This window comes from Onthophagus taurus, chromosome 7, assembly GCF_036711975.1.
Source record: "Onthophagus taurus isolate NC chromosome 7, IU_Otau_3.0, whole genome shotgun sequence".
In the NCBI taxonomy this organism is placed as follows: domain Eukaryota; kingdom Metazoa; phylum Arthropoda; class Insecta; order Coleoptera; family Scarabaeidae; genus Onthophagus; species Onthophagus taurus.
The window spans coordinates 34,476,967-34,504,019 of record NC_091972.1 but is presented as its reverse complement, the minus strand read 5'-3'; the positions used below and the strand labels follow the sequence as shown (position 1 = coordinate 34,504,019).

At 32.9% G+C, this 27,053-nt stretch overlaps 2 protein-coding genes across 2 annotated transcripts; both read left to right on the top strand.

Moving 5' to 3' along the window:
* Positions 1–7,285: 7,285 nt before the first annotated feature.
* LOC111429287 (von Willebrand factor-like) lies at positions 7,286–13,490 on the top strand. Its single transcript, XM_023065156.2, has 14 exons — positions 7,286–7,382; positions 7,444–7,779; positions 7,838–7,988; positions 9,799–9,914; positions 9,969–10,128; positions 10,193–10,635; positions 10,691–10,957; positions 11,010–11,297; positions 11,359–11,705; positions 11,760–12,089; positions 12,146–12,578; positions 12,631–12,771; positions 12,830–13,073; positions 13,135–13,490. The coding sequence occupies exons 1-14, from the start codon at positions 7,305–7,307 to the stop codon at positions 13,380–13,382; spliced, it is 3,582 nt and encodes a 1,193-aa protein (XP_022920924.2). The 5' UTR covers positions 7,286–7,304; the 3' UTR covers positions 13,383–13,490.
* A 4,694-nt stretch (positions 13,491–18,184) lies between these two features.
* On the top strand, positions 18,185–19,742 carry LOC111429292 (acidic mammalian chitinase-like). The gene is made up of 6 exons (XM_023065162.2): positions 18,185–18,272; positions 18,330–18,500; positions 18,558–18,790; positions 18,839–19,093; positions 19,157–19,462; positions 19,527–19,742. Exons 1-6 carry the CDS (start codon positions 18,212–18,214, stop codon positions 19,650–19,652), a joined length of 1,152 nt encoding a protein of 383 aa, XP_022920930.2. The 5' UTR covers positions 18,185–18,211; the 3' UTR covers positions 19,653–19,742.
* The last annotated feature ends 7,311 nt before the right edge of the window (positions 19,743–27,053 follow it).

Here is a 27,053-nt window from a genome sequence, read left to right as displayed (position 1 = left end):
TTAGAAAGAAGATTGAAATATATTTCAAATGAAAGTTCAAACCATCCATTTTGAGATACAGCGTGGTTTCATGGGGATTAATAGTTTAATTTTAAAGAAAAAAATGTCTTTAACCCTAGAAAGATAATTATATTGTGATGTACGCAAAAGATCATCATGCGTAAAATTGACCCATGAGTTTTAATTAGCTGTAATTACAAGTTTTATTTATTGATTTGATTTATTGAATTGAAACTTTAACGCGTCAATTTTACGCAGACTATCTTTCAAAAAAAAAGATCAAAACTTTAAAAAGTCATAATAAGTCACCTTATTAATGGGAAATGTATAACAATAGTTATTTATGTACCAAGTCGGCAAATTGATGCTTTATCGAACGAGTCTGAGTTTGCGAGTCGAGCGAGCGAAGCGAGCGAGGTGAGTAAACAGGCGAGTTCGATAAAGACACTTTGCTGACGTGTTGCATACAACATTTTATCGCCAACCGCAACATTTAACGATATGAAGATATTCTAACTTACCAATATTATGACATGTGTCAAACGATTTGTTTTGTTAATATACCTCGGTAAAGTTCACTATTTATCAAAGGTCGGTAGTATAGTGGAGAGGGAAGTGCGCTTTCATACAGAAGGTACCGGCTTCAAATCCAGCTGTTCAACGGCATTTTTTTCAAATTGACAGCAATTAGCGGCAGGTAAAGTACTTTGAACCAGTTCAAGTTGGTGACATTGGGTCATTAATTTTTCTAGTTGTCAATGTGACAATTTTTGTCTATGGATGTTTAAACACGTTCTTAGCATCAAATACAAGGTCCACAATGATGAGGACATGGACTCTGAGCAATTTCTCTTATTTTGGGAGGTGTACATCAAACATTTTTTTCAGGTGAATATATTTTGTGTTTTGACAGTTTCTAATTGTCAATTCAAAGTTTCTATTTTCAAGTGTTCCGGTGTTACCAACTGCTACATACCTATTTCCCTACATTGCCAAAATTTACTTTATTTTTGTTAAAAAAAAGTATAAAAACGCGAATTACAAAAAATAGCATAAAAAACACGTTTCATAAGACTTAAAGCACTCATTCATTAAAAAACTCGTGGCTTCGCCACTCGTTTTTCAACTTGAATTCGTGCATTTCAAGAGTGTCTTACGAAACTTGTTTTTTAATATACTATTTTGTAATTCGCTACGGTAATGGAAGGTATAACAGTACTCAAACGGGTGCTGTAATGAGACTCCTTACAGCATCCGATACTGTAATGAGATTTTAGTAACATTTTATGGAACCAGTTCAAGTTGGTGACATTGGGTCATTAATTTTTCTAGTTGTCAATGTGACAATTTTTGTCTATGGATGTTTAAGCACGTTCTTAGCATCGAATACAAGGTCCAGAATGATGAGGACATTGACTCTGAGCAATTTCTCTTATTTTGGGAGGTGTACATCAAACATTTTTTTCAGGCGAATATATTTTGTATAAATTAAACTTCGTTTTTTGCACTTTAATGGATTTTTATTTTTAATTTTTACTCAACCGGTTTCACTGTGTTTACACAGCATCTTCAGGAGATATCCTACATAAATACAAATTTTGTGTAATTTTGTGTAAACACAGTGAAACCGGTTGAGTAAAAATTAAAAATAAAAATCTATTAAAATGCAAAAAACGAAGTTTAATTTATACACATAAAATGGAAAGAAAATCACCAAAAAATATATAGAATATATTTTGTGTTTTGACAGTTTCTAATTGTCAATTCAAAGTTTCTATTTTCAAGTGTTCCGGTGTTACCAACTGCTACATACCTATTTCCCTATATTGCCAAAATTTACTTTATTTTGTTAAAAAAAAAGTATAAAAACGCGAATTACAAAAAATAGCATAAAAAACACGTTTCATAAGGCTTAAAGCACTCATTCATTAAAAAACTCGTGGCTTCGCCACTCGTTTTTCAACTTGAATTCGTGCATTTCAAGCGTGTCTTATGAAACTTGTTTTTTAATATACTATTGTCTGCCGCTAAATGCACAGTTTACTAGATAGTAGCACAAAGTGTCACTTTACTGCCGCTAATGGATAGCATAAAGTATTGTTTTGCTGCCGGTTGGCGATAAAATATATTTCAAATTAATGTTCAAAACTTCCATTTAACGTCTTGTTTCATTGGGGGTTATGATTTAATTGTAAAAAAAATGTTTTTTGAGTGATGACTGCATTTCAGCGCAACTAATTACATAATTAATTACAAGATTGCGGACTTTTTGGCTTGCATTTGAAGTTTGGCCGGATTGCGAATAGGTTTACCAAGTTGAGTATGAGTGTCTTGGGGGGTGTGGGTTCGAGGAGAAGGGCGAGAGTTGTTAGGTGGTCAAATTGAAGGATTGGTAACGATTTATTAATGGAAGAGTCTATCGGGGAGTGCTATATAGGCTGATACCGGAGAAGGAAATTGGCGGAAAGGTGAACAGGAAATTTGTAATAGAGGACGAGGAAGAGATAACAGACTAGAAGGAATCAGCGGAATGTATTTTGAAAAGAGTGATACTCGACAATGCGGAATTACAGGATGAGATGGGTATTGGATGTAGAGCTATCAGGGCGAAGCCGGTCGATATCCCGAAACTATATGGTTTTAATTCTGTTATTATGCAAAAGGTTTTGGAGAAATTGTTGTTGAAGAAGATTAATTAATTGTATGAGAAAAGGGGATAAAAAGGGGACTGCGCAATTTGGGATGTTCTTTGGTGTGTATAGGTTTGTAAAAGAGTACTTTTAGGATATGGAAGTGGTGTTATTAATTAGTAAGGGTTGTCTCCATGGACCTATATCAAAACCGAGATTCTTGAATCTTGTTTTCTCAAATCGACGGTGGGCGTGTTTTGTAAATAACAATATCGGCGCGAAATCTGACTAATTCTTAATAAGTGCAGGATAGCTACACTATATCACTTCCTAAAATAAAGTGTTATGTACGAGAATGAGAAATTTGTGAATTAAAGTATACCTAATTAGAACTGAAAGACACAATAGCCATCGTAATTATCGTCGTTGTTGGCCTACGCTTCATGAAGGCATTAGTATCGCATCCGGAACCTAACGCCTTTCTTTCCGAATAAATCAGATTTCACAGGATTGTAGAATAACAAATTAACAAATTAAATAGTTGTAGATAAAATATCGTATTCAACTTGCGTATAATGGATGTTACCCACTCAGATTACAACACTCGCTCGCTTCGCTCGCTCGTGTTGCAACTTCATCTTCGTGGGTCTGTTATGATTTCATTTCATGTTTAAAAGCAAATTTATAATAGTACATTTATTCAATATGTGAGGTTAAGTCGATGTGACGATAAGTTTTTGACATAACATTAAATGAATTCTAAATGTCATTATACAGAATTTGGTCGTTTTATTAATTTATAAACTTTAGAACACGCAGTTTTCGAAAAAATGTTGTTTGATATACGACAGCGAAATTCTTTTGCGTTCTCGAACGATTTTTCGAAACTTTCGTTCTCGAATACAAAAGTGTCATTTCACTATCTTGTATCAAAAATAACTATTTAGGTTTCAGATTGGGTAAAATATCAGTTATGTTAGCAGGCAGTTGTAATAGTGTATTAAGAAACAAGTTTCGTAAGACACGCTTGAAATGCATGAATTCAAGTTGAAAAACGAGTGGCGAAGCCACGAGTGACGAGCCATGAGTGCTTTAAGTCTTATCAAACGTGTTTTTTATGCTATTTTTTGTAATTCGCGTTTTTATCCTTTTTTTTAAACAAAAATAAAATAAATTTTGACAATGTAGGGAAATAGGTATGTAGCAGTTGGTAACACCGTAACACTTGAAAATAGAAATTTGTAAATGTATTCACCTGAAAAAAATGTTTCATGTACACCTCCCAAAATAAGAGAAATTGCTTAGTGTTCAATGTCTTCATCATTGTGAACTTTGTATTCGATGCTAAGAACACGTTTAAACATCCATAGACAAAAATTGTCACATTGACAACTAGAAAAATTAATGACCCAATGTCACCAACTTGAACTGGTTCCATAAAATGTTACTAAAATCTCATTACAGCACCCGTTTGAGTACTGTTAGAGCTTTCATTATCGTCGCGAATTACAAAAAGGATTTTAGTAAATTTCGTATACATTCCTATCAACAATACTCTGAAACTCGCGATCTTTTTAATACAAGAGCATTTTTATTGGGGTCAAAAGAACTTTCATTTAAATTTGAAAAATTATAATTTTAGTGTTATAAAATATAAATGTAACGATGTAATAAAGATTAACAATCTATTAAAATAAATCAAGTGTGGTAATAATATTTTGTAACCAAATTAACTGGTGTATTACTGTGTCAAGTTATTGGTGCACTAATCATCATCATCATTACAATTGCAGTATTTTATCCAGTTTTCACTTGTAGGATCCTCATACCTTTCATCATAAATTAGGCAATAATACTCTTTCTCCTTCGCATCTCCTTCATTGGCCTTTTTTTTCTTTGGTGTATCCTTCTCTTCGACCTTTATCTTATTCTTATCATCTACAAATGCAAGATTATCATATTAGATTATCACATCTTTCTTACTTTTAGTGGAACTTACAGGTTTTTCAATGCCTTTCATGTGCTCCTTATTTTTCTTTTGCTAAAATATCTTTCATAGGATTACTGGTTATTATAGCTGAGTGTTTTTTTTTTCTGCGAGTTTGTTTACTTTTTAGATGTGCTAGTTTGGCAACATTAAGAATATCTTCAAGTGGGATTGAGTTATCCAAAACAGATACAGGGATTACTGGTTTTTGCTGTACATTTGATGTCGATGCTATCTGCGCATGAGGCATCACTGTTACGCCACTTTGCAAATTTCCAATAGGATTTTTAGGTAGTGATGTCGCATCTACGAAATGTTTATCAAATTTGGTTGTATCTATTGGCCAAATACCAGCTGCCCGAAAGCCGTTTGCTGCGCTCTCTATATTGCTGATATGATTGAAAGCTTTTTTGAAAAGTTCGACCACAAAAAAAAGTTTGACCATGTACAAGTCGCACTCTCTGTTGTATGAAGTCTTGAGAGGTCAAAAAAATGTTAACTCCAGTGGTTGCATACGATGCGATGTATGTGGTGTTACAACAAAGCAGGTAGCAAACAAGACTAACATGACTTTTATGATTGTCCAGAATAAGTGGAATTGGTTCTGCAGCAATTGGCTTAGCATGGGAGATGAAGTGGTGTAACCAATCTACGAACAGGTTTTCGTTGATCCAACTCGAATCGCTAACGGCTGCTATCATATCAGCATTGCCTCTAGGCAACAACTGGGCATTCATACGCTTCCTCTTAAAAATAAAAAACGGAGGAAGTTACCAAATTGGATGCTGCAGCCCTAGTAACTCTACAAACAGAGCTGATTAAATCCTTTACGAATTTATCAGCAATTGATAATGCCAATTTATAACAATTGCTATAATGGCAGTTGCAAATATAATTCAATATTAATTATCCAAAAGTTAAATTTAATGAATTCGTAATTTCATCCAATCATTTTCACTTTAAATTTGACGACAAAGGGAAAAAATGTGAAGGTAATGGTTGCTAAAAAAACTATTAATATTAACTTTACAGTTAAGACGAAATTTTCCTCACATCTTTACTATAGCAGATGTAGATAAACCTATTATTGGTACATTGAAAATCGTAACTTAAACGATAATACAACTAAATTATTTTCAAAAGGTCTCTATTCTTCACCTAAATTTTTTACCATTAAAACTAAATTTACCAAATTCAAAATTTTCAAAACTTCTTTCACCACCAGATTACTATAGCAAAAAGAAAGAGTATGAACACATGGTTTCTTTAGGCATTTGTCGTCCATCTCCTTCACAAGTTTTCATTAATCCATTAATAAAGATGTAGTAGAGTACAAACTATGCGTGCTGAGGGAAAGCTCTGAATTTTCCTCTCTTTGGCAGGGTAGTGTACTTTGCTTAACTTTTTCTTCCTAGAATCAGAAAACAGATCTAATTGATTTATGAAGGAGAATATTTTACTGTGAATAGCAAAGAAATTTGAAACCTTATGTTCCCATGAGTCCTATAATTAAATTCGATAACGCAATATTTTCATTGTTTTCAGCAAGAACCAGATCGTAATCATCTACATCCCCTACATCAGTCCGGCAATCGATTTGCGCAGTAATAACTAAGTGGATTACTGCTTTTTGTCTTACATTGCAAACTATTTAATGATAATGTCAGCATCTCCAATCTTTTAACATACAACAAGGCTTTGAATCATTAAAATAACTTCACAAAGCTACATGTGATTATCATATTGTGTTGTTGTTCATTTATTAAAATTAAAGGAACGCTTGTAGAATATAATACAATCATTGTCAAAGCATTAATGGAAGTTGAAAGATTTTATTGACATATTTGAAACTTTTTTTCTTCTGAATCAATGAATAAATCAATATCAAGATTTATTTTATCTGCATGTTTACAAACACATTGTCATCAACGTGTTAATCTATTAAGTGACCAAATCGTTCTTTTTGTGTTGAAAAATCGATTTGATGAATTTAGTTGATATCAAGATACGATGATCGAAATTACGTGCGATTAATTAATGTCGAAATCTTTTTTTTTTTTTTTAAACAGAAAGAATTACTTTAAAAATCTAGAATACGTTTATTATTCCTATAAATCACGAGAATTCACAAGATAACCGCAAGATAACCGATACATCCTTATAACCTTTTTCTGTATTATTTGCTCTGTTGCTTTTCAAATTACGACTTTACACTTCAACCATATTATAAATAAATGTAATTATAGAAACGAAAAAAGTAATAAAAGTGAATATTTAATTAAGTTTAATATGATTTATGAGCTGTTTTATAAAATATTTATAGCTTATATTGTTCATAAAGTAAACGAGAATGCACTTTGTTTATTTGAGGCCAATAATAAAAATTTATATTAAATTTGATATCAAATAAATATAATAATTTGTTTGAAATATTTTTTTTAGTTGTTGCTAAAGAAATGATAAGAAACTTCAGGACAAATGGCAATAAAAACTCCAAATAAGAAAAAAAATGTGACTTTCCAAATCTACAGAAAAATTATAACCGCAATTATAATCATAAATTTCTTAGCTTGTAATTTTTACCTTTCCCAACAAAATGCATAAACAATAGTCCAATAAAAAATACTTTATGTTACTTAAGGAGTATATAAGACTAATTTAACACAGAAAAATATCAGTGTTTGAAGATGGAGTTGTTGAGGTTTTCTTTGTTAATCATAGCTACCGTTTTAGTAGCAAATGTATCTTCGCAATGTACAAGAGATGTAAGTGTTTTGTTTGTATTAAAACATTTCTTTTTAATTTAATCTGTTTTTGTTTACTTAGGCTGTTACTGATTGTGTAGTTTACGATTCAACCCACATAAAACAATTCGATGGCAAAGTTGTTAGTGTTTCTTCAACCTGCAGCTTCACCCTGGTTAACATTTTAGATAGAAATCTGAAAATAAACTACTTAAAGAAACCTTCCGCTATTCAACTACTTTATAAATCACAAAATTACCTTATTTCCTTAGATGTTAACGGAAACGTAGTTTTTACCGTCGATGGAGTTCCTAAAAAAATTCCAAGTACCGTGGCGGGAGTTACAGTTTCTCAACCGGGAAGTATGGCAATTATTGAATTAAAAAATTTGGGGATTAAAGTTAGATTTAATGGTGATGTATGTAAAGCTATTAAATTTGTGTTAATATTTTTTAACTACATTTTTTTTTATTTAGTTGGTTGAAGTTATTCAAGATAATCAAAATAATGTTATGGTTCCATCTGGTTTATGTGGTAATAACGACGGATGTGATAATAATGATCTTATGTTGAGTGATGGTACAATTGTAACTTCACCCCTTCAATGGGCTAATAATTGGGCTTTAGGTAAGCAACTAAAAGTTTTTATTATGGTATGGTAAAAAAGAAATTCAGTGGATCTTCGTTTCTTCAAAATGTTTACCCCAGATGATTATCATGTTCATTTATGGCATTAAGCCACAAATTAAAAATATAGTCACAGAAATGGTCAGAAAATAAATACGTGTCAGCTGTGGTTCATCCTCTGCATCCGGAAATCACATGTTACACTGGCGGTCTGGACTGTTATTGGTTACAATCGAACCTCAGTTTCGCTTTATATTCGTTTTTCGAACGGAACGATTAGCGTATATGTAATGTATCACAACTAACAACTGATTCGTAAACCAACGGCAAGTCAAGGTCAGCAAATAACATTGTTTAAAAACAATCACCCAAGCTAATGTCAGCAATATTTGAGTGATCTAAAAACATAAAATGAATTGAAAAACCCTTCGTCAGGGTAAATATCTAATAAAGTCACTAACTTGTTATTTAGCCTGTATGTTTTACTGTTATTTCTTAAATTGATTGCGAAGTTCTACAGTATTGCACATGTTTACCAATCTCCCCATAGCTGCAAGTTAGAGACTTCGTGTTGATCATGAGGACCTCCTTGACCACAACGAGAAAAGAATACATAAAGACCTCACACTGAAGAGAGCCAGCGTTCCGCCCGATACCCTAGCAGAACCAGTTTTCTAATGAAGATATCAACGATTTTTGGCGCACACTTCAAATGGTATCTTGGATTTCTAAGCAAATCCATGAATGTACTGATATCGTAAAACCTTTCCAAGAACTTATAAAGAAAAATGGATAGTAGAAATAAGGATCATTTGCATTGTGAGCTCATAATTTGATGCTTCTAAACTCAATCAACAGGTGAATATAATCTCAAAACCAACTCTTGGCAAGTACTAAAAAGAAATTTGGTACATGAGAAGATAAGCTGTGTTTTAGTGTCGGGTATGGAATCTTACCAAGTTGTATCATCTTAAGAACCACATAAAAGTCTCCGCACTTATCATATCTCACCATTAACATCGAAGTTAGAGACTTCGTGTCTGCACCAAATCTTCTTGACCACAGCCATAAAGGAATCTAGCACTACAGATAAAGAAAATTCCGATTCCAACCACATTTATTTGAAGATGACAACTATTTTATTGTATTATCACTGTCATTAAAAACGAGACAAATCTTGTAGTAAGGTTATTTAGACATAGTTTATTTGGTATACAGTCGTTAGGAAGACATTCATATAGCATTTACAGCTATTAATCAAACATTGTTGATATGATTCAGTACGTTTTCAGATGTCGTTTAAACAAGACATCAAGGTTTTTTTGTCTAATCATGGAAAATGTATTCGAATTTGTAGCAAATTCTTGGGTGTGCTGGCAATATGAAATTTATCTTACATAAAAGAAAGTTAACTACAAATACAGATATGTACCATTTATGTTTTCAGTACTTATGGGTAGGGCTCATTATTTGGGGCTGCTCAACTAAAACAACTGACCAATATAATTTGCAAGACAATTTTTGGTGCCAAAAAAATATAGTATACAAAGAGATAAATTTTATCTTACTGGCGCCTACTGAAACATGTCATTTCTTGTAATGGTAGTCATTAGGCAGCGATAGTTATGGCCCCAACAACTTATCATGTCATATCATCTTAAGAACCAAACGAAAGTCTGAGTACTTATGATTAATTTGATGAACTATTATGATAACCATCTTAACATAATAATTCTTCCTGTGTTTTTTTGTCATCTAACTCTTGATTTTTAAATTTCATTTTTATTTATTATACTTCTTTTGATTCTAGATAACTGTCAAAGCTCAACCTTCCAAAGCGTTTGTGGAGCAAATCCGCTAGCTCTTAAAAATTCTAATAATTATTGCAACAGTCTTTTTGGAAGAACAGAATTTACTGGCTGTTCGGTAAATACAAATATTACAAAAATTTATTTCTTATTACATTTTCTTTAAATGTAGGCATTTACGGCTTTATACAAAACTATTTGCCAATCAAATTATTGCGGTTGTAAGAAAGCTACACCGGAAGAATGCCAATGCGATTTGTTAGATTCGTATACAAGAGCGTGCCAAACGAAGAACAACAACATTATGAATTGGAGAAGTTTTGGATTATGCAGTAAGTTTCTTATTTAATTATTTCTTAATAAATTTTTTTTTCATTTTACTTTTTTCTAAATTAGAAATAAATTGTAATAACATTGATCAACAATATATGACCTGCCCAATCAACCGTCAACAACTTTCTTGTGGTCAATCTCCGCAAGCTGATCCAACTAGAATCGATTGCGAGGAAGGTTGCTATTGTCCAGCGGGTATGCGTTGGTTTGAAGGACAATGTGTTTTGACCAGCGAATGCCCTTGTTTCTACAATTCGAGACGTTACGAATCTGGAGAAAGCGTTACACAAGTTTGTAATCTTTGTACATGTACAAACGGTAATTGGAATTGCCCAAATCCAAAATGTTGTTGCGAAACTGGTTATTGCGTTGGTGACCCCCACTACAAAACCTTCGATGGTTTATTATATGATTTCATGGGTAAATGTGATTATTACGTTCTTCGAAGTTTCTTTGCTGATGTTATTTGTGAACATTATGTACGAAATGCGCAAGGAGTACCTTACGTAAGAAAATTTTTATATGTTTAAAAAAATATTGAAAGTATTTTTTTGTAATTAGAGAGATTTCGCATCTAATGCACCATCGTTGTGTATGAGTATCAGAGTTATATCTAATGGCCACGTTATTAAAATAGGACAACAAAAGATAACGAAATTCGATAATCGCCCGGTTAAACATTTCCCATACATTCGAGATGGAATTCGCGTTGTTCAAAAGAATGCTGAATACCACGCAATTATTTTAGAAAATGGCGTTGAAATTCAATTTAACGGTATTTGGAGTGTTTATGTGGTCATCCCTCAAAGAATGATTAACAGAGTTGAAGTAAGATTTAAAAATTTTGTACTTAAGAATATTTTAAGGAAATAATTTTTAGGGATTACTTGGTGTTTATTCAAAATCGACAGCTGATGACATGAGAAAACCTGACGGTACACTGGCTGCCAATCTTTTAGATTTCGGCAATTCGTGGAAAGTACCTGGAAGTTGTACAAATGATTACCAAAATGATGCTGTTGATCCTTGCGTAGCTGATCCAAGTAAGAAACCACCAGCAGAACAATTTTGCGCCCACATTCTCGGTCCTTTATTTGCTGGATGCTCTGAAGATCCTCAAGCTGATTACGATGCTTGCGTTTATGATGGCTGCCTTTGTCTAAATGATGTAAAACCAAAAAAAAAGAAATCCAAGAACTTATTTTAATTAATTCGTTATTTTTACATAGGATCCCAAATGTCTTTGTGGCATGTACGAAACTCAAGCGAGAAAATGCGCCGTTAAAGGAACGGTCATTGATTGGAGATCAACAGTTACACAATGTCCCTTCCCTTGCCCTGCTGGAACAACTTATCAATTCCAAGCTAATCCTTGTCAACGAACCTGCGATGATATTAGTCGTAACACTAATGATGGACAATGTCTTATTTCTAACGAAGATTGCGTTTGTCCACAAGGACAAGCTTTTAACGATAAAAATCAATGTGTTCCAATATCTCAATGCAATTGTATTTATGAGGGTGTTCGTTTCCCGGGTGGATTTATATTTGTAATTGAAGATGAAGCTTTGAGATAGTAAGCAAAAATTCTTAACCATCCCTTATGGTTTAATAACAATTTTCTTTACAGCGATTGCGTAAATGCTCGTTGGGTAATAACAGCAGCAACCGCACAAGATATGCGTGACTTCCCTTCAGTAGAAGAATTTACCGTTGAATGTTCGGCAATCGATTCGAAACGATACGCCGGGTGTAAACGAGTTAACACTTTAACTTGTTACAATCAACATCTGGAAGAATTAGGTGACTACGATAATTGCGTTGCAGGATGCGAATGTTTACCAGGATTTGTTATGGATACTGCCCTTGAAATATGTGTTAGGCCAATCGACTGCCCATGTTTGTACAAAGGAATTAGTTACCCAGATGATTCAGTTATTAGTAATCGCGAAGAAAGATGGTAAATCAATATCTTATGTTAGATTTCAAAAATAATTTTGATCGTTATTTTTTTAGTACTTGCGTGGATGGATTATGGGAATGCGTCCCTGAAACGGATCACTGGGAAATTTGCAGCGTTTTTGGTGATGTTCACGTTAGAACATTTGATGAAACCTTCTTCTCCTTTAATGGATTCTGTGAATACGTCATGTTACAACACGACTTTGGAACAACCGGATCATTTAGAGTTTCCGTTGAAACGGGATTCTGCCCGCATGGTGCATGCATCGTTGCCGCTTATATTCGTTTCAGAGCTGAAAATGGAAATATAGATAATGTTGTTTTCGCACCCGGTCAAAATTACGTCGCATCACAAAATCTTCAAAATCTTGTCATCACTGATTTGGGTGCTTCTGTTATGGTTGATGTAATCGCTTTTGGAGCTAGGATCATTTGGGGTATTGATGGTTGGATTCATATTCATGCTGGACCCAATTGGTTAACATGGGTAAATGAATGATAAAATTTCTTTCATCATTTTACTTATTATGTTTATATAGCCATTCTCTGGATTATGTGGCGTTTACGATAACGATCCAACAAATGATTTACAAGTTACTGGACAAACATTGAATGGGGTTGCCGATTTCGTCGATTATAATCGTCTTGATAATACTTGCGATGCAACTTCCGAGATACCAGTAATTATTTAACTTAATTTTTTTTTCAACAATTGTTTTATGTTATATATTTTTTCAGTTGGAAGATATGATCATTGTTAGCGAGTGCGAGTACATCCTTAGCGATGTTTTCCAAACTTGCGGTCTCCTTCTTAGCGCTAATCAACAACAATATTACCAGTCATGTATTAAGAGTGGTCAATTACAAGCTGATTTAGATCCAACTCAAACAAGTATTTATTATTGCGATATTCTGGCGGCTTTTGCACAAGAATGTGCTGATGTTGGAGCTCCAGTTAACTGGAGAACTTCTACAATTTGTCGTAAGTAAACATTTTAGATTTATTTCTTTTAAATGTTTAATTTTCGTTTTTTATACTCTAGCACTTCAGTGTGCAGCAGGTAAAGAATATTACACGTGTGATACGCCGTGTGCAAGAAAGAATTGTGCCAATATGGCTACCGGATGTCCGGATAAGGTCTGCGCGGAATCATGTAACACCCCGCAGTGTTCTAATGGGCAAGTTTATTTGGACGCAACTAATACTGCTTGTGTTGATCCGGCCAATTGTCCAGTACTGAGAAGAAGCAGCGCTCGGAACGCTTTTTCCCTTTTCCTGGCCAGAGCTTAAACCGTAGCTATTAGAAACCGTAGTAGTGCTTTTTAAATGTGCATGCAAATTTCAAATGTTTTAAACGTTTATACAACATAAAATGAATAAAAGCATATTGAAATAATACTCACTGTTACTTTACTTTTAATATAAAAAGTCTTTGTATCCATCTGAAAAATTACTCACATCAAAAAATTACCAAGAATTGTGCCAAATATGACAAAAGACGAAGACCTTGTGGTTAAAATTTTTCCAAACTCACAATAGTACGTTATTTTTATAATTACAAACACCTAAAATAAGGAATTTGACCGGCGAACACATGCACACAAAATATTAGTTTTTGTCCAGCTAACCGTGTCAAATATGCGAGAACGCAGTAACGGCAAAAATTTGCTTCAAAATTGTAAAAAAGTGTTACGGTGCCATATTTAATAGACGGGGGCGGTAAGGAGTTAATTTTCTAATATTTTTGTAATTCTAATTAGCATTCTACAGTGCGTGCAGTCTCTTTTCTCATATCATAATGCCATATTGCAACGTCTTCCTTTGTTTTCTTTTCAGATTCGTCTCTTTTGCTGCAACGTACAGAGCAATATCGCGCTAACTCATATAGAGATTATTTTTTTTATGAGTTGCTGGAATATACTTTGCAAATAAGTCTCAATAATATGACGCTCTAAGCGGAGCTGGTGGCCATTTCTCTGGCGACTGAGGAAATTTCCAAAAAAATTAGTAGTAAAAAAATTATAATATATTCTGATTGCAGACAAGCCCTAATTTCGCTCGGGTGGTATCGCTGTTCATCCTCGTTGCTTGAGGACTGCCATAACCATCTTTGTGAGGTAGCCGCTAGCAATGAGATTACGATCTCATTTTGCTGGACAAAGGGTCATTCGGGAAATAAGCTCCATGACATGGTGGACAAACTGACAAGGAAAGCTGCAGGCGAACCTCCGGGATCGCCGAAACCATTCATTGCCCTAACAATAAGGTCTTTAATAGAGCTTCAAAAAGAGGAAACATGTAAGAAGTTTTTAAACTACTGGGACAGGGCACCAGGATGTCGCCAAGCCAAGGAGGCTCTGATGTACCCCGCTCCTAAACGAACAGATTTATTTATGAGGCCTTCCAGGAAGAACCTACGTTTGGTCATAGGGCTAATCACTGGACACTGGCATCTACAGAAGCACTTACTGAACATGGGAATAAGTGACACCGACATCTGCAGAGGATGCGGTGAGGAGGAGGAATCAGCGGAACACATTTTATGCGAGTGCGTGGTCCTCCAAACATTAAGGTTATCCATTTTTTGAGATATCCAGATTAGCATGAGTGGAATCAGGGCAGCACAACCAGGACAAATTCTAGCTTTTGCCTCCAAGGTAACATGGCTGGAAGGACCCTAATGCTGACCAAATGAGGGAAGTAAGTACAAGGGATCTGCTGAGGTCAAAGTGCTGCGGGCGGTTCAGCCTATCTTCCCGCGAATCCAGAATCCAGAATACAGAGAGATGCACTGGATTAGATTGGAAGCTAGACATATATTTGGGATCCATGTTGCAAGTTTCAATTTCAATATTTCAAGAAACTTGTAAAAAAATGTCTTAGTTGCTTTAAAATAATATATTTATTCGGAACCGGTTTCGAGGTATTCTACTCATCATCAGCCGAATCTACGTTAAAAAACGTAAAGTTCATAAAGATCATAAAGTTGTAAATAAACCACACGATTTCAATAACATTTGGTTGTGAAAGTTTCTTATTAAATAATTTACATACACTGCAGAAGCGTACAATGTAGTAAAATAATTAATGTAGGGGAACACAATATTTAATAAAATTATTTTGGAGCAATATCTTAAAAAACACATCAAAATGAGAACACAAAAAACGGAACAAACGATTCGGCATGGGGCACGAGAACAACTTTTTGTTTGAACCGGACACGGGGGTTCAAACAAAAACAGAAAATTTTATGTTGTTATAAAAGTTAATAAAATATTATATTATATTTCTCTTAAGTATTTAAATAATGGGTTATAGCCAATATATATATTTGATTATTTAACAGTGTATAACCATCTTTTCTCTTGAATTTGTAATTCTCATACTGCTCCAATAAGTCCATTTTTGGATTTTTGTTACATTGGTGAATAAGTTTGACATTGTTGTAGTTTATTATATGTCCGGTGCGAATGTGTTCGTATACATAATTTTCTTCCTGTTTGCCCTATGTATATTTCATTGCAGTTCGAACATGCTATAGAATAAATTCCACATTTTTCAAAACTGTCTCTCCTCTCCATATGACAATTTGAAAGTAATTTCAAAATAGAATTATTATTTGAAAAAGCCAAGAATATATTATAAATTGAAAAAATACCTTTAGATGTAATATTGTTAAAAGGAATAGGTTTGTAAATCTTAGGTTCTGTGCACTTAAAGTATAAGGGATCTTTCTGAAGTTTAATTCTATGTAGGAGTTTATTGATAATTTTATTCGTAAATTTATTGACCATAGCCAGATTAACCAGTTCATAAATATAAGTGAATTCTTGTGTTTTATCATCTTCTGATAATGGGTAGTTAAGGACTCTATTGAATAAAAGACAGAAGTTTGCCAACTTATGGGGCAATGGATGGGATGAATCATATGGGATTATAGTAGGAACATTAGTCGGTTTACGAAAGATGTCATAAAATTAAGAGATTTGTTTTTTTTCTAATTCTAAAGTAAAATTCAAAACGCTTACAATAATTGATAATAAAAGTATTTTCAATGTGGTCGAGGAATATGTCAAATAAATGTCCTGACAGTGACATACCCATGGGAAAGTCTTCAGTAATATTATAGTAGTTGTTATCAAAAGTGCAGTAGTTCTGTGTAACAACATGTCTCAAAATTGTATTCAAATGCTTCACTATAGTGTTGCTCTTACAAATTTTTTCAAAAATATGTAGTTTATTTTATAGGAATATTCGACATCAAAGGAAATAAGGATTTTATTGTTAAATTCAATATCCCTGGTATTTTGAATGAATTGTAGTGAATTAGAAACTGAAATTTTGGGCTGGAAGTCAATAAGCGTGAAAACGTTGAACATAAAATTAGCTAACTTTGAAGTAGGAGCTTTGCTAAAGGAAATAATAGGTCGTATCGACATACCTTATTTATGAATTTCGGGTAATGAGTAAAGTCCAGGAATTTCAGGTTTCATATGCGTGAAGCAACTATTGAAGAAGTAATTGTTCGAATTGTTTGATTTGGGGGTGTAGTATAGTAAAGTTTCTTTACAAGCGTTTATTATTTCTTTTATTTTTCTATTGATGTTGTTTAATGGTTTAATTGCTTCTGTAGTTTAAGTAAAAAATTTAATAGGAAACTTTCACAACAAAATGTTATTACAGTCCTGTGATTTATTTTTGACTTTATGACATTAAGTTGTAAATATATTACTTTTTCTACTTATTTTATATTCGAATATCTGCCATCTGATATGTTTTTTAACGTAGATTCGGCTGATGATGAGTAGAATACCTCGAAACCGGTTCCGAATAAATATGTTATTTTAGCGTTATTTTACAAGTTTTTTTTTTTAATATTGACTACTAGATGTGCTCATTTTTATAGTACACGCAACCTAGATCCTCTTCATATAGCATCAGATTTTCGTCGATGCTGATGTCACTTCTGGTAATGTATAGTTAGCTACATTTATTATTTATATTCTCGAAGCCTGTCAGAATCAATTACTTAGTTTGGGACGTGGATCTATTTTAGGATAGTAGTCCTCATTAAACTTATAATTTTTGTTTGCTCCATAACAGACTAATAGGGCCGTTAAGGTCAATCGATTAGAAAGACCGTCTTTCAAAAAATCAATAATCTAAATTAAATTAGACGGATTAGTAACGTTTTCACGTTCGAAAATTGTTTAATTTTTGCAATAATTAATGAAAAAGTTTAAAATTCCCCACCCCCGACTCCAGATGACGTTTTAAGTAAGAAGAAAGAAATCACAGACGTTACGCTCGCTCCCGTTTGCTTCTGTTTTCTTCTAACGCATAAGATTCGTAGCATTGTCTCTCTCCAAGAATTTTATTGATTTTTATACACTCCAATCGTATGCTCAAATCTGAGTGACGTACTTTGGAGTTCGCGCCCTGTAGTTTCAAACTTTATTATTTTTTTTTGGAAAAACTAAGCCTTAGAATCAAAAATTAAAACATATAGGGTCAATCAATTTTAAAAAACTTTCGAATAAGCCAATAAAAAAAATACTAAACGGCCCTATTACTTATTGTGATTGATTGCAACTAAACAGACTTTTCGATAACAATAGTGGTTTTATTAAGAAAAAATTCAACAATTTGATTAAAATTATTCAATTTATTATCGTAATATTGATAACGAAAAATCTGTTAAGATATTGCTGTTAATAATGCTCACACCATTATACCGATTTTTTTATTGAAGATGATTTTCATGAATTTACTTTTTAATAAAATAAGAAGAGCTATAGAAAATAATTAAATTAGCTTAGTGAATATATTATTTTTAATTTCTACACAAACATAAATGAGTAACATTTTCAGATAATCAGTTGCATAATTAATAATATTTAAATATTCGCGTTAAGTAATTTCTCCATATGCATTTTTGTTTTATCAAGCAAAGACATGTGTTAAGAATGTCTATTTGTAACGTTCTTAAATATCGGAATGCAATTATTTTAAAAATCTCTATAATTTTCATTCCTTTTTCTGTTGAAATAAAATCTTAAAATTTCTGGCTAAATTAGCTAATTTCTATTCTGATTTCATAGAGCAACATTTCGTTCAAGATGTTGTTCCTTTTAATGTTGGCGTTATCGTTTAGCATTCCTTCAGTTTGTTCAAATACATGTAGTATTCAAGTATTAAATTAAAACTGTTTCCTAAATTTGAATGTATTATTTTTAGATAAAGTTGTGTGCTACCATGGAAATTGGGCTGCTTATAGAAGCGGAGATGGAAAATTTAGCATTAGTAATATCGATCCATATTTATGCACCCATATTGTCTATGCTTTCGTTGGTTTGAATTCTAATTTTACTATAAATATTTTAGACCCATGGCAAGGAGTAGATTTGGGTAAAGAATTGCAATTATTATTAATTTATTTGTGTTATTAAATATTTTGTTTTCTAGCTGGATTTACAAATTTTAACAATCTTCGTACTAAAAATTCTAAATTAAAAACATTAATAGCTATTGGCGGTTGGAACGAAGGATCTGAAAGATATTCTGCAATGGTATCTTCGGCAAGTAACAGAAAAACGTTTATTCAAAGTGCGATTAATTTCATACAAAAATATGATTTTAACGGTTTTGATTTGGATTGGGAATACCCATCTCAAAGAGGTGGTGGATCCGCAGACATAGTAAGTAAATCTTTTTTCTTACATCTACCTAAAGTTTTAATTTTTTAGGCAAACTTTGTATCACTGTTGAGAGAAATGCGAACTGAATTCAATATATACGGTTACTTGTTATCCGCGGCAGTTGCAGCTCCTGCTTCATCGGTAGATACTTCTTACAATGTGCCAGCTTTATCAACATACTTAGACTTTATCAATGTGATGACTTACGATTTACACGGACCTTGGGATTCAGTTACTGGACAAAATGCCCCGTTATATCCAGCATCTTCTGATGTTACAGCGTTCCAAAAAAGTCTCAACGTCGTAAGTAATTTGTATTAAACTAAACAGTACAGCATTTTTTGTTGTTATTGTTTGTGCTTTAAGGATGCTTGTATTTCCGGTTGGATTGAAAGAGGCGCTTCCCCTTCAAAAATAGTTATGGGTGTCGCTACTTATGGAAGATCTTATACTCTGCAAAATAGTGGTAACACTAACATAGGTGCGCCTACAACTGGAGGTGGTGCCGCAGGAAAATACTCAGGAGAAAGTGGATATTTAGGATACAATGAAATTTGTGAATATGTAAACGCTGGATGGACTGTTGTTTGGGATGATCAGCAAAAAGTTCCTTACGCTTATAAAGGAAATCAATGGATTGGATATGATAATCCCAAATCAATTGCTATAAAGGTTATTGCTTTTAAAGGAATGCAAAAATTATTATCAAATTACTAATTTAAATCAACATTTTTAGGTTGCTTATGCAAAAGCTCGTGGATTAGGTGGTGTAATGGTGTGGTCTTTGGAAACCGATGACTTCAATGGAAAATGTGGATCAGTTAATCCAATTTTGAATCAAATCAAAACCAGTTTTAATTAACTTGCTTTTTCAATAAAAACGGTTTCATATTGAATAAATTTGTAAAACGAATTATTTAAAATTATGCGAATCTAATAAATTTGTGAATTACTAGTATAATGACTTGATCGTCGGAAATTCATCGTCAGTATCTATTTATGGGATTGATTATATTTTCTGTTTTTAACTTTTTATTTCTACGAAGATAACACTTCTTTTTAGTTGCGTTAGTTTAGGTTCATATATTTCCTTTTACGCACATATTACACCAAAGGCGGGTGAATCTGTTCGATTACTTCCCGTGGAAAAAAACCTGTCAGCTACACATAAACACCTCAACCGAATTATAAACAATTTCCTTGAACTAAAATGAGAAGTTTCAGATTAGCTGTGTGAAGGAAGAACAATCATGTTTTACGGAAAGTTATAGGCTCATAAATCATACTGAAAGTGCGAGGTGAGCCCTGACTGGACGAGTGAGCGTATACAGTACTCAACAAAAGTATTAGTGTATGTGTATTGAATTAATAGTGATATTGCAAAAATTTTTGTGGAAAATAAGATAAAAATAAGATACCTTAATAAATTCTGATGAACTAAACTTCGCAGAATAGTAACTGTGTAAAGAACTGGAAATGGCATATTGGTTATGCAACTACACTTTATATTAAGAGAGATTAAAACCAGTTTATATAATCATAGTATAGCCTGAAGTTGTAGATTTCAGTGACTTCATAAGATATAAACAGGTATATAATATGTTATTTGCAAAAAGTACTGTTCAAATAAGATAATCTGCAAAAAATTGCAACTGCGACATTGCTACATTAATTAGAAGAGGTGGTGATAGTGGGGGTGTCGATTAGTTGATAGCCAACGCTTGTAGATTTATTATTTTCCATATATTAAAATATCGTATCTCAAGAAGCACTTGAGATACAACGAGGAAATTAAAAGCGTTTTAAAGCAAATTTAATAAAAGTCTCTCATCAGAAACGAGAGGGGTGACAGTTTTGCGAGGGTCTGTAATGAGAAAAATGTTATCAATATTTAATCTGCCGGAAAGAAAACTATATTTATGGACTTCTCATCCGCATGATCAGGCTAGAATAGTAAGAAATTAAATTGACTATATTTGCATAAGCAAAAGGTTCAGAAACTCACTAATGCCAGTGAAAACGAATCCTGACGTTCCAACAGATCACAATTAACTTGTTAAAGAAAAAGCCATGCAAATAAGAAGAATGAAAATAGATGTTGGGAAGATAAGCGATATAATATATAGAGAAATAACTCAAAACGAACTGTATGAAAAAATTAAAGGGCGAAGAATCTGGGAATGTTTGTTAATAATGCATAGATATAATACTCAATGTACAAAAGAAACAGTTAATGTCGAAAGATAAGGTAACTAAACAAACCTAGAAGACGAATGTTGTTTTAGCATTAACGGAAGAAAGAAGAAAATATAAAAGCATGACTATGACCAAACATAAATAGCTGCATAAGAAAGTGAGACAAATGATTAAAGAAGCTAAAGCAGAACGCCATAAGAAAGAGTGGAATGAAATGGAAAAAATATACGACATATTCAACTTACACAAAAAAACTAAAAGATATAGCGGGAGTAACGAAAAGGCGTCCAACAGTCTAGAATATAAAGATGACAACAGGATTCTAAAGATTGAGAAATAGCTGTACAGGTGGCAAGAATATGTGGCCTAATTGTTACATAATAATAGGAAACAGTTGTAAATAGTGGATGTTGAAAGTGGTTCCCAAATAAGGATGTGGAAAAGAACTTTTTAAAAAGCTAATATTTCGGTTATTTATTATAACGTTCTTCAGAGCATTTTTTATTGTTCTTTTTTGAAACTAACAATTGCAGAACAACCAAAAACCATCAAAAAGTTTAAAAGCTCACAAAGGATCAAAAAATTGAGCGAAACTATTAATAAAACCGGATGAATTAACAGGCGTACAAGATGTCTGACAAGTAAAACCTCTTTTCACTCTTTCAAAAAGACGTTTTACTTGTCAAATATCTTGTACGCCTTTTAACCCTTTCATAACGAGGTTTAATAACTGTAATGAGTCACACTTAACCACAATAACCTACAAAAAGGTCAGCCACAGTTTTTCACACAGGTATTAGTACAAGGATGTCTGTATTATTTTTATTAACATTGTTCGTGCTTTAGCGACTCTTAATTTTTTCACTTTTTCATCTCTCATTAATAATTCTTCCAGGTATGACAATCTGTTTACTTTTGGTGTTGGATGCCGTCTACTTAAATTTCATGATTCTAAACTAGCAAAGTCCAATGTGTCATCTGCATAGCGAATGTTATTTAAGATTTTAATATATAAGATTGAAGATAGTGACAGAATGCAGCCCTGTCTGACACCTCTTTTGTTTTCTACTTCTCCCCAAGATTGATTATGTAAGCGTACATTCGCTATTTGTTTCCAGTATAGATTTGCTATTATCCTTATTTCTTCGTCATCGACTTCTGTATCTTTCAGCATTTGTAGCATCTTATCACGTTGAACTTTGTCGAAGGCTTCGATAACAAAGCACGAACAACGTTAATAAAAATGTGGCAGGTCTTTTGTACACACAAAAGACTGACACAAGGGTCGACTAAGTCGCTATAACTTCCCTATGGTCGTTTCGTTTACTATTGAAAAGAATAGAAGTCTTGAGATGTGGACGTATGGAAAAATCCTGAAGATTGGTTGGGTTCATAGAATCACGAATGAAGCAATTCTACGGCGAAAGCGCCGAAAGCTCGAATATTTCAGAAATATTATGAGACACTCTGAAAAATACGCTTTACTACATCTAATAATACAGGGAAAAATAATGGGAAAGAAGAAGTGTATGCAGAAGGATTACATAATGGTTAAAAAATCATCTTTGGCAAGTCATCAGCATTTGCGCTGCCGTGAATAAAGTAATGATCTAATAGCCAACGTCATAGTCAACGATCGAAGCGGTCATAAGACTTGTAGAAGAAAAATGCAAGTGAATTGCCTCGTCGACAAATCTGAAAACATTATAAGTAAGTATCATTATTTCTATGATTATATAATTTAATTATTAAATTACGTGAAGTTACAAATGGCGAAAACTTGGAAATTGTAAATAAAATTGTCCTACAATTTAACCTTTATTGCGCATTACATGACAAGCATATACCACAAATGGCGTTGTCAAAAAGTTTTCATTACAAGTAACAAATATGATACCCGCATTCCCATGAAGTTGAATTTGATTTTGTCATAAAGCTCCAAGCGTATTTTCTAAAACGAATCAACTATAGCAAGACAGCGCACGTATCCATACTTTTCGCTACTTATCTGGTTGACTGTAGAATTGATTTGCATTGTACCTCCCTCTCTCTCTTCAGCCATCAGATATCAACTACTGACCAAAGACCTCTTTTATAAGTTTCCATGTTTCTCTGTGTCCTGGGTCACCTCAAACCATCTGGTTCCCGCAATTCCACGTCATCTTTGCACCCACTGTCACTTTAGCTCCATAACTCGTGCTGTTGTATCCCAGATTGACACCAGTTTTTATCAAAAATCCTCATTTTTGATTCTATCCCTTAAGCTGATACCTAGCATACATCGTTTTTGTATTCTTTTTATGACCTTCAACTAGTTTGCATTTTTTTTTGTCATTACGTTGTTTATGGTGACATCTTTATCGGTGTTGCTGTTCTATTATTGTTTAGCTAAAGTTTATCTTTAACCCCATTCGTCTAGCCGCTACATTTAGTTGTGTTAGCTGTATGTCTGGTAATTTTAGGATATCGTTGGTCATTTTAAACATATCGTCTGCAAAGCGTAGAGGGTCCCGTCGATGTTGATGGCTTTAGATTCCCATGATTATGACTAACCTGTTTGTAATAATCTTAGTCAAGTTTGTATAGATGTGATAGGAGACTAATGGGACGATAGTTTTCAATGTTGGCGTCATCGAGGTTAAGAAAAGTGATTTCTGCATTATACCAGGTACCAGACACCTGGTATATACAATTTACGTTACAATTTTACGTTATTGTACGTTAAGATACTTTTAAGAAGTATGCACAGTGCCTCTTCTAAGATTGTTCCTCAGTCCTTTAACATCTTGCTGGTGAAGCTTTTTTTTGTATTTTAGTTGTTTCAGCGATGTTCATATTTCCTGTTTAGCTATTACTTAGCAATATCTAGGATGTTTGATATTTATAACTTGGAATTTTCAGAATGTTTATGTTACAGTTGTGTTATAGAGATGCTCTTACTCACCTACAGTCTCTTCCCGTCTCAAAACGATTTAACACTGATACATTTGTGTAAATGCATACCAAAGTTTTTTATTTATTTAGTTAATATGTCGCTAATTTAGCTTAACTCACGAAGTTGTAGCACCAATACTTTCATCATTATAGAAAACTAAAGATCTAGTAATGGCGAGCGTCAAAATTTGAGAAAGTGTTCCTTTCTTTCTCTAGTTTAACCTAGAGGGGTTCTTCAAAACATTGGTTATTCGAGGACAACAAGAATTATGAGAGTTGACTGAATTTCAAAATTACAACTTTTTCAGAACTGCGCCACCAATTTATGGGGTAGAAGTTATTAATGCAGAACTGAAATGAAACAACAAGAATATTCTTTTATCGATAAAAATTTTTTCCAGGAAATTTTAAATCATTTAATTTATTGAGTAGATATTTGGACGAGTGAAGTCAATAGTGTACGACAATCTCTACTCGTAAATTCTCTTTTTTTAAAGCTGTACCCTCAAAATGGAAATCACCGTTGTAAGCTTTTTATACTCGTCATGTCAGCCGAGGAATGAAACCTTTTACTCTCCGTGGCGACAATTTATGTCGCAATTTTACGAAATGAAACACCGCTCGCTTTATGTCTTTTCGACATTTACGATTCCAATCTTGCAAATAAAGTTGTTTGTAGCTAATCGCAAGAAGACTCTTCTCTTTCAAACCAACGAAAAGGAATTTTTGAGTCTAACACAAATATTATCAGAGAGCTAAACTAAATTATTTAGGTTTAAAGAATTTCTAGGTAACCATTAACGCAAATATTGGAAACTTTTTCAATTAGTACCCGTCGAAATGCATTAGCTTTTGTAAACTGAAATTGAATATATTCCCAAACCCACTCGAATGCAATTTTAAATATATTTTTAAATTGCCAAATATCATTACAAATAATTCTTGTTGTAGTAAAATGATGCAATTTTTAGAAAGTGTTTACAAAACATTCGGTGGAATGTCAGTATAAACAGCTTACGAGAACATCCATAAAATTAAAAAAACAACTATCTTTACGATATTTAACGATTTACGTTGAAGGGTCATATCTCACCTAATGAACATTTTATTTCTTCCGTAATAAATAAAATTGCTTAAAAAGATTTAAAATTTTTAAATCTAAACAAACATTTGCAACGATTTTGTGTTTATAGAACAGTTTTTCTAGTTCTTTATGAACTTGAATTACTGAATTCGACTTATTATTAAGTAAATTTAATTTAAATACAAATTTTATTCAATATTGTGAAGGTAACTTCTTGTTTAGTGTTGAATTTTTAGAATCTACTTTTTCAGTGACTCAATTTCAAGTATGTATAGAGCCTAGACGAAGAACGGGATTAAACTAGCGTCCCAAAAGTTAATCTTGTTGAAGTGTCCACCGTCTGCGGCTTATCCAATTTTAAACATACAATTCTAGCTGTCTCTGTTCGTCCCACACAACTAAACTTAACATCCGTCGTAAATTTTGCGACTTTTATAACAATTTTTAAAGTACTTCTTAAAGGCGAAATAAATATAAGATGTTAGAAATTATTAAATATTATTTTCTAGTTAAAAAATAATTTTTGGTATTGCAGATGAAATTGTTCTTTTACGCGAACTGTGGAAATTCTTAGAGTTAATATCCTAGAGTCGTGAAATGGGTAAGATGCTTTGATGAAATTCTAAAAATTACAGTGCAAACTGGTCATAAACCGAGTTATTATTTTTAGCATTAATTTTTCAAAAAAGTTATGAAATCTCTGCCATTTTCGCAGTTTAAATCATTTTGTGGCAATTATTAAACAACCATTGAAGCCATTTAATTAAAATTTGTCCTTTGAAAATATTAATAAAAGATTAATTGATAAACTTTAAGATACTCTCTCTTTAATTTACCCGTAGTAGTTTATTGTATGCTGTAAAAACCAGTAATTCCTACTTTACTTCAAAGCCTCACTTTATATTTCTGGTTTAATTAGTTCTCTTTCTCAACATAAAGAAGCTTTTCTTAACTGAACGTGACCCTTCATGTGGTAAAGTTGCTTGAAAGACTTTACCACAATTAAAAACTCTTTGTCTTTTCTTTATAAATAAATTATATACACATCAAATTATATCTTATTTTATTTTATTTTTATTATAATCATTTTCCTTTTATATTATTTATTAATTAAAGCAAAATAAAATGTGGAGAGTTCGATTACATCATAACACCCCATTATGAAATACAGAGCGTGTTTTGCAGAACTTTTTAATATCATGCGTTGTGTGCTCGATTCAAATAAAACCAATTAAAGGCTGGTTCAATTATAATTATACAAGCGAAACAAGCTTTATAGAAAGAATCCCCCTATAATAAACATTCTATTTAAAGGGCTTACTTTTAAAATCACATCAAAAGTCGCACATTTTTTACAAAATACTAGATGCAACAAATATACCACGAAGTACTGACAAAACACCTTTGCCACTCTTCATGTTGACTTTCAGCAATGAAGAGAGCATCAAAAAATTTACGAAATTAAAATCAGCTTGGAAATTAAAGCTGATATCGAAGCAAATCTAAATTAGTGCCTCATTGCAAACGTTGTCAAGTTGTTCGGCATCAACCTGTAAATTGCGTGAAGCCACAACAATCCAAGCAAATTATAGAGGTTCCATAATAGCGCGAGAAATACAAAATTATAGGATCAAATCTTCAAAGGCCAACCAAATACAAAAAGGACCAACCAAAGAATCCTCCAATTTCCAATAATATTCAATGTGCAATATTTACAATACAGAATAGAAAGAATTGTATAGAAGTAGTTAGGGTTGTTGAGCGTAATTCTCAATTTCTTCTTTCACCGTAGCTCCTAAAGATCTCTGTGGAGGTTATTCCTTATGTACCAAATCAAAGAAACAACAACCCTTTGAGTTGGTACTGCGATGCAGTGAAATTATGCCCACTTTCAGTAGTGAGAATAGTTTTTAATGCATCATAGTAATGTATGTAAGACATCAGGAAACCAGAGAAATCATAGTGTAATTTTAAGTTTAGGAAAGTTAGGTTAAAGAAAAATCATTCGAGCTGTATCCTACATTTTTCTACGCTGAACGTTCTAGAAGC

Coding starts and splice junctions, on each gene's coding strand:
- LOC111429287 (XM_023065156.2), top strand. CDS start 7,305: ATGGAGTTGTTGAGGTTTTCTTTGTTAATCATAGCTACCGTTTTAGTA. Junction 7,989..9,798: donor GGCTAATAATTGGGCTTTAG/GTAAGCAACTAA, acceptor TTTTGATTCTAG/ATAACTGTCAAAGCTCAACC. Junction 12,579..12,630: donor GACCCAATTGGTTAACATGG/GTAAATGAATGA, acceptor ATGTTTATATAG/CCATTCTCTGGATTATGTGG.
- LOC111429292 (XM_023065162.2), top strand. CDS start 18,212: ATGTTGTTCCTTTTAATGTTGGCGTTATCGTTTAGCATTCCTTCAGTT. Junction 18,273..18,329: donor TTCAGTTTGTTCAAATACAT/GTAGTATTCAAG, acceptor TATTATTTTTAG/ATAAAGTTGTGTGCTACCAT. Junction 19,463..19,526: donor CCAAATCAATTGCTATAAAG/GTTATTGCTTTT, acceptor CAACATTTTTAG/GTTGCTTATGCAAAAGCTCG.